The sequence below is a fragment of the Coffea eugenioides genome, unplaced genomic scaffold (assembly GCF_003713205.1).
Source record: "Coffea eugenioides isolate CCC68of unplaced genomic scaffold, Ceug_1.0 ScVebR1_2274;HRSCAF=3271, whole genome shotgun sequence".
Taxonomy (NCBI): Eukaryota; Viridiplantae; Streptophyta; class Magnoliopsida; order Gentianales; family Rubiaceae; genus Coffea; species Coffea eugenioides.
This window is the reverse complement of record NW_020862746.1, coordinates 18,882-32,287: the sequence shown is the minus strand read 5'-3', so window position 1 is coordinate 32,287 and position 13,406 is coordinate 18,882. Positions and strand designations below refer to the sequence as shown.

Here is a 13,406-nt window from a genome sequence, read left to right as displayed (position 1 = left end):
GGTTTTAGGCATTCAATCAATAAATCAGATTTTGAGAGTTTTCTTGGTTTCTCCAAGGCTTCTTGAATACCTTAGTATTTCTCTAGGTGTTCGTGACTTATCAATCTAGAATCACACTAGGTTGTGGCGTCTTCTACCATTATACCAAGGTTCGTTAACCACGTGATTAACGGGTTGAGGTCATCCGCTCCAAACTTGGTGTCCTCTTGTCGATCCTGAAACTAATCTTTTACGGGTTTCGTCACAAGGTTGGCGACGTTCGTATCAGTTGGTAATCAGAGCTAGTTAAGAGGTATCACGTTATATCCCTTTATTTGTTTCCTTTCGAGTCAAGTTGTCCAAAATTCTGTTTTCGTGTTCTAAGTTTGCTATCCGCAATTTCCAGATTTGTTGCATCGTGTTCTTGAGTTATTTTTCTAGATTTGTTGCATCATAAACTTGCGTCTAGTTGCTGTTAATTGCTGTGGTTAGCCTTGTTTGGTCCAGCCTTTTTTTTGTGTCTTATTCTTGATTCTTTGTTTGTGTTTGTGTCTTGTTTCTATCCTGTTATATCCATTTAATTCCAGTCTTTTGTTCTATTTGATCATCCGAGGTTACTGTTCATCCGGAAAAAAAAAATATAGCTGGCTGACCTTACAAAATTCTTGAAAATCTGTCTTGATCAAAACTTGGGTTTTTTGAAGTTCTTGATTGTTTAAAACCACAATCTTGAAGTTCTTGAAACTTTAGTTGGGATTCTTGAAAGCCTCCAGAATTAACCATTGATAAGAAGAAGAACATTCAGCCATGAAATTTGATTCTTGAAAACCAGCCTTCCTAAGCCACGAAATTTGACTCTTGAAAGCTTCCAAATTTGACCATTGATTGTGATAAATGCCCTCCTAAAAGCTGACCATCTTGATCTTGACCTTAGAATTCGTGGGAACCAGCAAATAGAAAGACTAATCCTTGTTCCAAAGGATCAAGGAAGAAAAGTTAGCCTTGGGTTTCCAAAACAGTCCCACCGCAACACAAATTCTTTTTCCATTCGGATTCTATCTTTGCAACCATTGGAGAATTTCTGTCCAATCATTAATTCTGGAAATTTTCGTGCATCATTAGGTCAGTTTTAAGTGTCATTCTGAATCCTCTAAGTGTCCATTTACCTACCAAAACACTGACTAGAAATGCAGCAACCAGCAGCTCAAAATTCCAGTTTTGGGTAGAGTTTTGTCTAGGATTCTTAAAATTCAACTTTGAGTCATTCATTGAGTCGTGGTCAGTCCCTTCATCTTTTGTTCCTTTTTTTTTTCAAAGTGCTACAATCTTGTGACCCTGGTTGGTAAGTCGATCCATACTAAAGGAGTTCTAACTTCTTCGAGGAGTTGACCGAGGAGCCTTGAAAACACCTTGGTAAGTTCATTAGAGTGTTCAAACACGAGAGCGAGAGTAAACACGTGAGGAAGTGTGCGAGATAAACTTTACTTCTTTCCATTGTTATTTTTTTACCCTATACTTCACCATGGCTAACGAGGGGGGAGCAAGCTCCCAAGCTTTTGATCTTAAACTTTTCACAGAAGCAATCAAAGGCGAATTGGGACGCATGATGGACCAAAAACTTGAACTGATGCACCAACGCATTGACAGCTTAGAGTTGTCTCATGGAAGCTCCAAAGGCAACCGTGGAAAGGCTTATGCACATGAGTCTAGCGACTCTAACTCAGACAACAACTATGAGCATAAGCAAAGTAGGTCTAAGCGTGACGCTAGGCCTTCAAATGACCACATTCCGGGCATAAAGATGAAAATTCCACCCTTCCAAGGACGATCAGACCCCGATGCCTACTTAGAGTGGGAGAAGCGGATTGAACTTGTCTTCGACTGCAATACTTACTCGGAGGAGCAAAAGGTCAAGTTGGCCGTGATCGAATTCACCGATTACGCCGTTGTATGGTGGGATCAACTCTCCACTAGTCGAAGGAGGAGTCGTGAACCTACCATACAAACTTGGACGGAGCTAAGACGACTAATGAGGAAGCGTTTCGTGCCAAGTCACTACTACCGTGACTTGTATCAAAAGCTTCAAACCCTCAACCAAGGAGCACGAAGTGTCGAGGACTATCACAAGGAAATGGAAATACTCATGCTACGGGCAGACATCATGGAGGATCGAGAAGCAACAATGGCACGCTTCTTGAACGGATTAAGGCCCGAAATCGCTGATCAAGTGGAGTTACACCACTATGTGGAACTTGGGGACTTGGTGGAGAAGGCCATCAAGATTGAAAGGAGGATTAAGAGGAGGGGTTCGACTCGGAGTTACTACAACTTTTCACCCTCTTATCCCCGAACTACACCACCAAAGAAAGAGGATAAAGGGCCGAATAATTCAACCCCTTCAAGACCGAGGCCGGATATGACTAAGTGGGAGTCTAAGGCAATACCAAAAACTGCCATTGAGTCGACCATGGGGCGAAATCGAGATACTAGATGCTTCAAATGCCAAGGCCGAGGGCATATTGCTAGCCAATGCCTGAACCAACGCACTATGATCATCTTACCCAATGGTGAGTTTCTCACCGATGATGAAGATGAGAAGGAGGAGTTGCCATCCCTTGAGGAAGAAGAGGAAGCATTGCCCGTCAATGAACGAGTTGGACTCGTTGTCAGACGAGCCTTAGCAACCCAAGTGAAAGCCGCCGATCATGCACAAAGAGAGAACATTTTCTACACCCGTTGCTATATCAAAGGCAAGGTATGTAGTTTGATCATAGATGGAGGTAGTTGTGCTAACGTCGCTAGTGCCTTGATGGTGGAGAAACTAGCACTACCCACTCAACGACATCCAACACCTTATCGTTTGCAATGGTTGAACGATAGTGGGGATGTTCGTGTGACCAAGCAAGTCCAAGTACCTTTCCGAATTGGAAAGTATGAGGACGTGGTGTTATGCGACGTGGTCCCTATGCAAGCATGTCACATACTATGGGGAGGCCATGGCAATTCGACAAGGGAGTTACATTCGATGGCATTACCAATAAATACTCCTTCAAGCAAGGCGAGAAGAGGATTGTGCTTGTGCCACTCACTCCTATCCAAGTTCATGAAGATCAAGAAAGCCTGATCAAGGAGAATGAGCTTGAGAATGAGAAGAAAAAAATAGAAAAAGCCGAGAGCTCAACAGAAAATGATAAGGCCGAGAAAATTGAGAGGAAAAAGACATATGGTGAGCCGGCCAAAATTGAAAAGAGAGAAAAAAGGCAAAATCTATTGATAAAAGCCAATATAGTAAGAAAAGCTTTGAGTGTTAATACACCCATCTTTGTACTTTTGTGCAAAGAGGTGTTGGTTGTCACAAGTGATCTTACTAACACTCTACCATCTAGTATTGTCTCTCTTTTACAGGAATATGAGGATGTCTTCCCCGATGAGATTCCAAATGGACTACCACCAATAAGGGGAATTGAGCATCAAATTGACTTGGTTCCAGGTGCCCCACTTCCTAACAGACCAGCTTACAAAATGGGACCAGATGAGACAAAGGAGCTCCAACGCCAAATCGAAGAGCTTCTAACAAAGGGATGGGCACGAGAAAGCTTGAGCCCATGTGCGGTTCCCGTCATCTTGGTGCCTAAAAAGGATGGAAGTTGGCGAATGTGCACTGACTGTAGGGCCGTTAATGCAATAACGGTAAAATATCGTCACCCTATTCCTAGACTTGATGATATGTTAGATGAGCTATATGGTGCTGTGATTTTCACTAAAATTGATCTAAAAAGCGGTTATCATCAAATTAGGATGAAAGAGGGGGATGGATGGAAAACGGCCTTTAAAACCAAACATGGCTTGTACGAGTGGTTAGTTATGCCATTTGGACTAACTAATGCACCTAGTACGTTCATGAGGTTGATGAACCATGTACTTCGTCCATTCATTGGAAAATTTGTAGTTGTGTATTTTGACGACATCCTGATTTATAGTAGGAGCCTAGATGAGCATGTTGAACATGTGAAGCATGTTCTTGATGTACTTCGAAGGGAAAAGCTCTATGCCAACCTTAAGAAATGCTCCTTTTGTACTGATCAACTTGTCTTCCTAGGCTTTGTTGTGAGTAAACAGGGAATCAAAGTGGATGAGGAGAAGGTTAAAGCAATTCGAGAATGGCCTACTCCAAGCACAGTGGGTGAGGTACGCAGCTTCCATGGTCTTGCTAGTTTTTATAGACGATTTGTTAAAGATTTTAGTACCATTGCTGCACCTGTAACTGCTGTAATTAAGAAAAATGAGCCATTTGTGTGGGGTGATGCTCAAGAACGTGCTTTCCAAATACTTAAACATCAACTCACACACGCACCACTACTTCCACTGCCATGCTTTGACAAGATGTTTGAAATAGAGTGTGATGCATCTGGGGTGGGCATTGGAGCTGTCTTAATGCAAGAGGGCAAACCAATTGCATACTGTAGTGAAAAACTCAATGGGGCAGCTTTGAACTACTCCACTTATGATAAGGAGTTGTACTCCTTAATCCGTGCTTTAGAAACTTGGCAACATTACTTGCGACCAAGGGAGTTTGTCATACACACTGACCATGAGTCGCTTAAGCACATTAAATCACAACACAAGTTGAATAAGCGTCATGTTAGGTGGATTGCATTTATTGAAACCTTCCCTTATGTGATTAAGTACAAAGTGGGAAAAACTAATGTTGCTGCTGATGCATTATCACGCCGGTACTCCTTGCTCACTCAACTTGATGCAAGGTTGTTAGGATTTGAATTAGTTAAAGAGTTATACACCAATGACCCAGATTTCTCAGGTATTTATGGCACTTGTGGTTCAGCAACTCAAGGTAAATTCTACATCCTTGATGGATTTCTTTTCTACCTCAATCGACTGTGTATACCTAACTGCTCTATTCGCTCTTTACTTGTTAGGGAAGCACATGGAGGTGGCTTGATGGGACACTTTGGCATGGCTAAAACCTTAGCTATCCTTCAAGAACACTTCCATTGGCCAAGGATGAAGCGAGATGTGGAACGAATGGTGGCTAAATGCATCACTTGCCACAAAGCTAAGTCTAAACTTCAACCCTATGGCCTTTATAGTCCTTTACCTGTACCTAAGGAACCTTGGACCGATATTTCCATGGATTTTGTTTTAGGGTTGCCTAGGTCAAAGAGGGGAAATGATAGCATCTTTGTTGTTGTTGACAGATTTTCAAAAATGGCACATTTTATACCATGTCACAAAACAGATGATGCATCGCACATTGCTGATTTGTTTTTCAAAGAAATCATTAGATTGCATGGCATGCCTAGGACAATTGTCTCTGATAGGGATGTCAAATTTTTGAGTTACTTTTGGAAAACTTTGTGGGGAAAATTGGGTACCAAATTGCTATTTTCTACTACTAGTCACCCACAAACTGATGGCCAAACTGAGGTTGTCAATCGAACACTATCTACACTCTTGCGTGCCATCATTAAAAAAAATATTAGAACCTGGGAAGAGTGTTTACCCCACGTTGAGTTTGCATACAATCGCACGGTGCATAGTTCTACTCATTTTTCATCATTTGAAATAGTCTATGGTTTTAACCCTTTAACACCACTAGACTTATCACCTTTACCTTCTTCTGAGCACATTAACATGGATGGTGCTAAACGAGCAAATTTTGTCAAGAAATTACACAAGCAGGTACGCCTAAACATTGAGCGAAGGATGGACCAAGTTGCTCAACGGGTTAACAAGGGACGCCAACGCGTTGTGTTTGAACCTGGTGACTGGGTGTGGTTACATCTACGCAAGGAAAGATTTCCAGTCCAAAGGCGCAATAAATTATTTCCCCGAGGAGATGGGCCATTTCAAGTCATCAAACGCATCAATGACAATGCTTACAAACTGGACCTACCCGGTGAGTACAATGTGAGCGCTACATTCAATGTCTCTGATCTATCTCCTTTTCTTTCAGACGATGAAGCTGATTTGAGGACAAATCCTTTTGAAGAGGAGGGGAATGATACGAACCAAGAGACACCATTGCGAGCTATTCGAGTTCCCCTAGGACCCGTGACTCGAGCACGAGCTAAAAAGATGAGGGAGGAACTCCAAGGGCTTGTTCGTGAGATACAAGGCCAAGAAATTGTCCCCAAGGTCATTGAGGGGCTTGAACATGAAGAAATGAAGGCCATCCATGTAGTGCACGTCAAAGATAACCATGCGTGACACTTCTCTAGTCACATTTGCTGTTTTAGTTAAAGTCATTGTAATAAGGGCTTAATGGTCCATAGCCTTGCTTTATTTACCTAAGGGAGGTCCTCATAAGGTTATTTACCTAAGGGATGACCTCATAAGGTTATTTACCTAAGGGATGACCTCATAAGGTCCGGTCAAGCCCACAATCCTTAGTCTTATGGAAATAGTCAAGCCTACAATTCTTAGTCTTAGTCAAGCCCACAATTCTAGACTAGTTTCACATTATTTAGTTTTTCATCTCTATGTAAGGCTATAAATAGCTCACACTTCTAATGGTTTTAGGCATTCAATCAATAAATCAGATTTTGAGAGTTTTCTTGGTTTCTCTAAGGCTTCTTGAATACCTTAGAATTTCTCTAGGTGTTCGTGACTTATCAATCTAGAATCACACTAGGTTGTGGCGTCTTCTACCATTATACCAAGGTTCGTTAACCACGTGATTAACGGGTTGAGGTCATCCGCTCCAAACTTGGTGTCCTCTTGTCGATCCTGAAACTAATCTTTTACGGGTTTCGTCACAAGGTTGGCGACGTTCGTATCAATATAGCTAAGCATCTTTTTTAGTTTCTGTTTTCGCTTGAATGTAGTTAAAAATTGTACTGCATCTGTCTGTGTGTTGTCTTAGTTTTAACTCTCACATCAGAAAAGTTAGTTCTTGTACATTGGAAGTGATTAAAAAAGGAATCCCCGCAAGTATACGGTTTGCAAGTCATGGAGGACGATTTGGCAGAGATAATTCAGAGATTTGCTCTATCTATGTCTGAAATGAAAGGGGCTGAAATTGACGCGGAGGATCTGGGTAATGGGGTGCAGGAATGTCAAAAAAGCATAATTGGGAGAATTAAGAGGGAAAAAGTAGCAAACTTCACAGTAGTTAAGAAGTTCGTTACTGCTGCATGGGGCTATCCAAAGGATCTGAGGACAACGGAATTAGGACCTAACCTGTTTCAGTTCCTTATCCCAAGAGAGGAAGAGAGGGAGAAAATACTAAATGGTGGGCCTTGGATACTGGACAACCAGATACTTATCCTCAGATCGTGGGAAAAAGGGATTGAAGAGGATGAGAATGCCTTTAGGCTAGCCCCCTTGTGGGTACAGGTTTGGAACCTTCCCCTACACTGGATAGCTAAGGAAGTTGGCAAGAAAAGAGGAAGTGCTTTTGAAGAAGTGAAGGAGGTAATCATTCCCCAAGGGGGAGGGAAGGATGGTAAGCATTTGAAGTTGTGGGTAACAATGGACACAACCCAACCTCTCCCACGAGGAACAGCTGTGAACGTGGATGAAGTGTATAAGTGGGTGCAATTTAAATATGAGAGATGCCCTGACTTCTGCTACAAATGTGGAAAGATTGGTCATAGTGATAGGACCTGCAAGATGCATATAGCGTTAAGCAAAGGACAGAATGAGAACCAATATGGTCCGTGGATGAGGGCAGGGGGAGGAAAGCTCTCACCACAAAAGGAAAGCAACAGTTCTTATAGGAAGGAGAATGAGAAGCAACATTGGCTGTACAGGAATGGGGAACTAGTTCCCAAGTACCAAAGTCCATCACTTCAACAGAGGAATCTGATGGAAAGATGGACGGCAGCAAACATGGTGAAGCAAAACAGTGAAGGAAGTAGACACCAGGAATTAGCTGAAATACAGGAACAGTCAGTGAAGGACAGGGAAATTGTATGGTAAAGGACCAGGAGGGAGGAAAAGAAAATATGGAAAAGGAACAAGAGGATAACCAAAACAATGCACCTGCGCTTGTTAACATTAACTTGAAGGAACAGGTAGGGAACACTCCAATTGGCAGTGAGACAGTAAAGTCAGTTTCTGATGGAATAGGAATAAAAGTGCTCGACCATAACCTGAATGAGGGATTTACAAGAAAGGAAACGGATGAAATGCTGGTAGGCTCAGAAACATAGGTGACTCCAGAAACTAAGAGGCCAATTGAAGGAGAAAAGTAAAAAAGAGGAGTCAAAAGCCAACTCAGGAAAAGACAACCCCTTAGGGACATCACAGAGCAACAAAATGAAACACAAGCAGTGGGGAAAAGGAAATTCCATCTTGTTGATGAGGAAATGGAAGAAGCTTATGAACAGGAACAAGCAGGAAAAAAAACCAGAATGGAGATTAACAAAGACCAAAGTGAGAAGCAAGGGGAAGGGATGTGGATCAGCCTTACCTAGTCCCCTAATAATCCATGAAGGTTATGATGTGAAACTGCCAAGGAGCAGGGAGCCCCTTGACAGTTCCCCAGCTGAGGGAGTTTAATACACTCCTCTCCCCTGATATGATCTTGATGAGTGAAACTAAAAACAAGCAGGCAGTGATGTACCAAATACAAAAGAATGTGGGGATGGAAAATAGTTATGTAGTGGATGCTGTTAACAAGGCAGGGGGAATGGCTTTTTTCTGGACAAACTCAGTCCAGGTGAAGGAGGTGCAACACACGGATTTCACCATAAGTATTAATAGAAGATGGTGAAGCAAGAATTAATTGGTAGTTAGTTGGGATATATGCCAGCTATGAAAAACAAGTGAGGAAAAAGCAATGGGACATAGTTACTGAAAGGAAAAAGGCCTGGGTGACAAAGTGATAATAATAGGAGACTTCAATGACATAAAATGCAAAGAGGAGAAGTGGGGTGGAAGGGATAGAGATGAGTGGACTTTTACTGATTTCCGAGAACTCATGAGAAAGAATACACTGGTGGACATTGGATATGAAGGACTGCCCTGGACCTGGAGAAACAGTTGGGATGAAGAACTAGAAATAAAAGAAAGACTAGACAGAGGACTTTGTACACCTGAATGGCTAGAAGTTTTATGTGAAGTGCACTCATGTGGAAAATTGGGCTTCTGATCACAGTATATTGTTACTGGATACCTGCCCTGCAAACAGAAGAAGGAAAAGGAGGTTCTATTTTGATAAACGGTGGGTACAGCATGAGGAAACCCATCAACTGATCAAGGAAGCTTGGAATATAACATGTGAAGGATCCAGGATGTATAAGGTTACCAAGAGAATAACAAGTTGCAAGGTTAGACTCCTAAAGTGGCACAATAGTAAGATTGGCAATGCAAAAAAGAAGATTGTAGAGGTCAAAGAGGAACTAGAAAGGAAAAAGGAGCAACTCAGGGAAACAGCAAAGGGGGAGATTGCTAATCTGAAAAAACGACTGGCAAAGGCATATCAAGAAGAGGAAATGTTCTGGAGTAAAAAAGCTAGATTGCAGTGGCTGAGGGAAGGGGACAAAAACTCCAAATATTTCCATGCAGTGGTGAATGGGAGGAGGAGGGCAAACAGAATGAACCAACTTCAGAAAGGTGATGGAAGCTGGACAAAATCAGAACAAGAAGTTGGACAGGAAATAGCCAAATACTATAGACAACTCTTCACTGCCTCAATAGCTGCAACAAGGGAGGACAGCATTCATGAGATACTCGAGGGGATTCCAAACCCAATCACTGAACAAATGAATAAGATATTAATCAAATCTGTGGATGAGAAGGAAATTAAGAAAGCTGCCTTTTCCATGAATCCTATAAGGCCCCTGGAAGTGATGGTATGACTCCTTTATTCTTCCAAACTTATTGGGACATCATTACAAAAGATATTGTAGAGGCAGTTCAAGCTTTTTTTCATTCAAGTTACATGCTAAAGTCCATTAACCACACTCTCGTCTCCTTAATTCCCAAAATTCCAGTTCCTACTAGCTTAATGCACTTTAGACCCATAAGCTTATGTTCTGTTCTTTACAAAATCATTTCCAAAATCTTAGTGAACAGACTCAAACCTGTGTTAGATAAGTGCATAAGCAAAAATCAGTCTGCCTTTGTTGCGGGTAGACAAATTCTGGATAATGTCATTTTAGCTCATGAATTTCTTCATCATCTGAAAAATAAAAGAAACGGGCAAATGGGATGTATGGCTGTTAAATTTGATATGTCTAAAGCCTATGATAGAGTGGAATGGGATTACTTGAAAGCAATGATGGTAAAAATGGGTTTTTGTGACACCTGGATTAAGTGGATTATGAACTACATAACTACTGTGTCCTACTCTTTCAGTGTGAATGGAGAAGCAAGAGAACTTGTAAAGCCAGAGAGAGGATTAAGACAAGGCGACCCCCTTTCACCATACCTATTCCTAATCTGTTCAGAAGGTTTCTCCAGCCTACTCAGAAAAATAGAAATCAACAAGAAGATTGAAGGAATGAAGATCAGTCGCAAGGGTCCTGCACTAACCTATCTCTTTTTTGCAGATGATTTGTTGATACTGAGCAAAGCTGATAAAAAAGAAGCAAAAGAACTGAAGGCAATCTTAAACAAATATGAAGCAGCATCCGGTCAACTAATCAATCTAGAGAAATCCTCAATATTCTTCAGTAAGAACATTGATCAGAGGGTGAAGGAAGCAATACAGAAAGAACTGCAAGGAATCCGGGCTGTACAACAAGGGAAGTACCTGGGGCTACCCGATCAAAAGAATAGATGTTTGGCTTTATAAGGGACAACATAAGGAAAAAGATGGAGCACTGGAAGACAAAGCTACTCAGTCAAGCAGGCAAGGAAACTCTATTGAAGGCAATAGCAATGGCTATGCCAACGTACGCCATGTCTTGCTACAAGCTTCCCGAAAAGCTATGCAAGGAAATTAGTTCACTGATGGCTAAATGCTGGTGGGGATAAAAGGAGAAAAAAGATAAGCAGCATTGGATTGCTTGGGAGAGATGCATCAGAAGTAAAGAAAAAGGAGGAATGGGCTTCAAAGACATTCAGCTGTTCAACAAAGCCTTACTTGCAAAACAAGTATGGAGAATAATGATCCAACCCAACCTTCTGGTAAGCAAGTTTCGGAAAAGTAAATATTTCCAAGATGGTTCAATGCTTGAGAGCAAGATCCCCAAAAACGCATCTTGGATTTGGCAAAGTCTAATGAGTGCCAGAGATGTAATTAGAGAAGGGTGCAAAAAAAGGATAGGAAATGGAAGGGGGACCAACATTTGGGAAGACAACTGGATCAACAATGACAGTGGAGGAAGGATTAAAACTTAGAAACCAGAGGGATGCAGTTTGCAAAGTTTCACAACTCATGGTCCAGTATAGATGGAATAGAGTGCTAATCTTTAAAGTTTTTAAGAGAGAAGATGCTGAACACATCCTCAACATCCCTATAAGCCTAGCGGAAAGAGGAGACAGCTTGATATGGAAACACTGCAAAACAGGTCAATACACTGTAGCATCTGGCTTCAAACATTTGCAGCAAAAGATGAGGAAACGAAGGGAAGAAAGTAACAAAAGAGAAGGATGCAGCTATCAACAAACAGATAGGAAATTATGGAAGGCACTTTGGAAGTTACCTATCAAATATAAGTTGAAGATTTTTGTGTGGAAATGCATCAATAACGGGATACCAACAAAGGCTCAAATCTTCCATAGGACACAAAGAGGAGAACCGATATGCTGTGGATGTGGAGAAAAAGAGGAATCAATTGAGCACATGCTGCTGCAATGCACGATAGCAAAAGGAATATGGAAATTTGCATTAGTTAATTGGGATGGACTGGAAGACCAAACAGGCTATTTCAAACAATGGTGGACCTCCATGATGATGCATACAAGAACCAGGCGGGAAGGTGATGATCACATAGCGCTAACTGTCAACGTGCTGTGGCAAATCTGGAAATCGAGAAATGCCAGAATATTTAACTCAGCACAGCAACATCCTCTTAAAGTGAGTGAAAAAGCTGCTAAAGAATGGAAAGAGTACCAGGAAGCAATCCAGCAACGACCAAGAAAAAGCACAACAGAAACAATAAGGCAAGAAGAGAACAATCAAAGACAGCAAACTAACTCAGAAGTGGTAACACTAAAGCTGGCGACCCAACACCAGAATGGGAACAAATCTTTTGGTATAGGCATCACAGCTGTGAATGGCGCAAGCCAAGGAATTGTAGCCTGGTCGTTAAAGGAAAGACAAGCAGGGAACAAAGCTCAGGACAATGCAGAGGCTGTGAGGCTCTGTATGATTAAAGCAGCAACAAAGGGATGGCGAGACATCAAGATACGAATTGAGGATAGGAAGTTGCTTGACCAAATACGAGCTGGAAATGCCAGAAGTGTGGAGTCAGCCATTATAATAGAGGACATACAACAAATGACCTCATGGTTTCGAATGTGCTTTTTTGATAGGTTAAATGAGGACATTGATAGCCTATGCTATAGTTTGAGCAAAATTGCTCTTTTAAACTTTTGTGACATGGAGTGGAATTACTCCACCCCAGACTGCTAAATGCACTAATGTAAAAATAGGAGCCCTTGCTCCAACAGTGTGGTTGTGATATAAAATTTTTAACGTTTCGAAAAAAAAAAAACCATTGGAAGACAAGAGGATGAGATTAAACTTTGGAGGGCCAAGTGTCATGAAACCCTTGGAAGTTGGACTTTGACCCAACCTTTCTTCACTTCACTAAAACTAAATTTGACCACAATTTCCTTCATTTTTGCTCTTGCTTGGCCGAACCTTGGAGAGGAGAAAAGGGAGAGAAGACTTCATCTTGCACTTCAATTTCTTGCTTCAATCTTGAGTTCCAACCAATAGAGTTGTAAATTACTCCATACAAAGGGCTACTTAAGGAAGAGTAGATGTGTTGGTGGAGTGATTTTGGAGGAAGAAGTACTAAGCTATCATCTTTCTTGAGGTTCTAAGGTAACCTTGTCAAGAAATCCTTCTTTACTTCTAATACTAGCATCCTAGTGGTTTAAGGTTGCTAAATTTGTAGTTTTATGAAAAATATTGTGGTTTGAAGTGGTGTTATGGAAATTTTCAATTTTTATAGTGAATTTTCTGCTCATATGTGATGCTTGAGGGTTGTCCATGTTTTGATAGCTTTGCTATGTAAAATATTGAAGTCTTATAGGCTAGTTTAACTTGCCTAAAGAAATTTCCAGCTTGGGTGCATAAATTTCAGTTTAGGGTTTTCAATTTGAGCTTGATTGTGGTTGGTTTTGGAGCTACTAATTGGCTTTATGTGAAGGGTATTGTGGCCTTAAATAATTGTGTTTTATAGCTTATGATTTGTATGTGCAATTGAGGCTGTTTTGGATGAACTTTGGAGTTCATTATAGGATGGGAAAGTAAAGAAATTTAAGGGGAAGTGCTGTCCAATTTT

At 41.2% G+C, this 13,406-nt stretch overlaps 2 protein-coding genes across 2 annotated transcripts; both read left to right on the top strand.

Annotated features, from left to right (window-relative positions):
- The first annotated feature begins 6,948 nt into the window (after nucleotides 1-6,948).
- On the top strand, nucleotides 6,949-7,920 carry LOC113756396. Its single transcript, XM_027300080.1, has one exon. It carries the CDS (start codon nucleotides 6,949-6,951, stop codon nucleotides 7,918-7,920), a length of 972 nt encoding a protein of 323 aa, XP_027155881.1.
- A 3,298-nt stretch (nucleotides 7,921-11,218) lies between these two features.
- Nucleotides 11,219-12,526, top strand: LOC113756395. The gene has a single exon (XM_027300079.1). The coding sequence runs from the start codon at nucleotides 11,219-11,221 to the stop codon at nucleotides 12,524-12,526; it is 1,308 nt and encodes a 435-aa protein (XP_027155880.1).
- The last annotated feature ends 880 nt before the right edge of the window (nucleotides 12,527-13,406 follow it).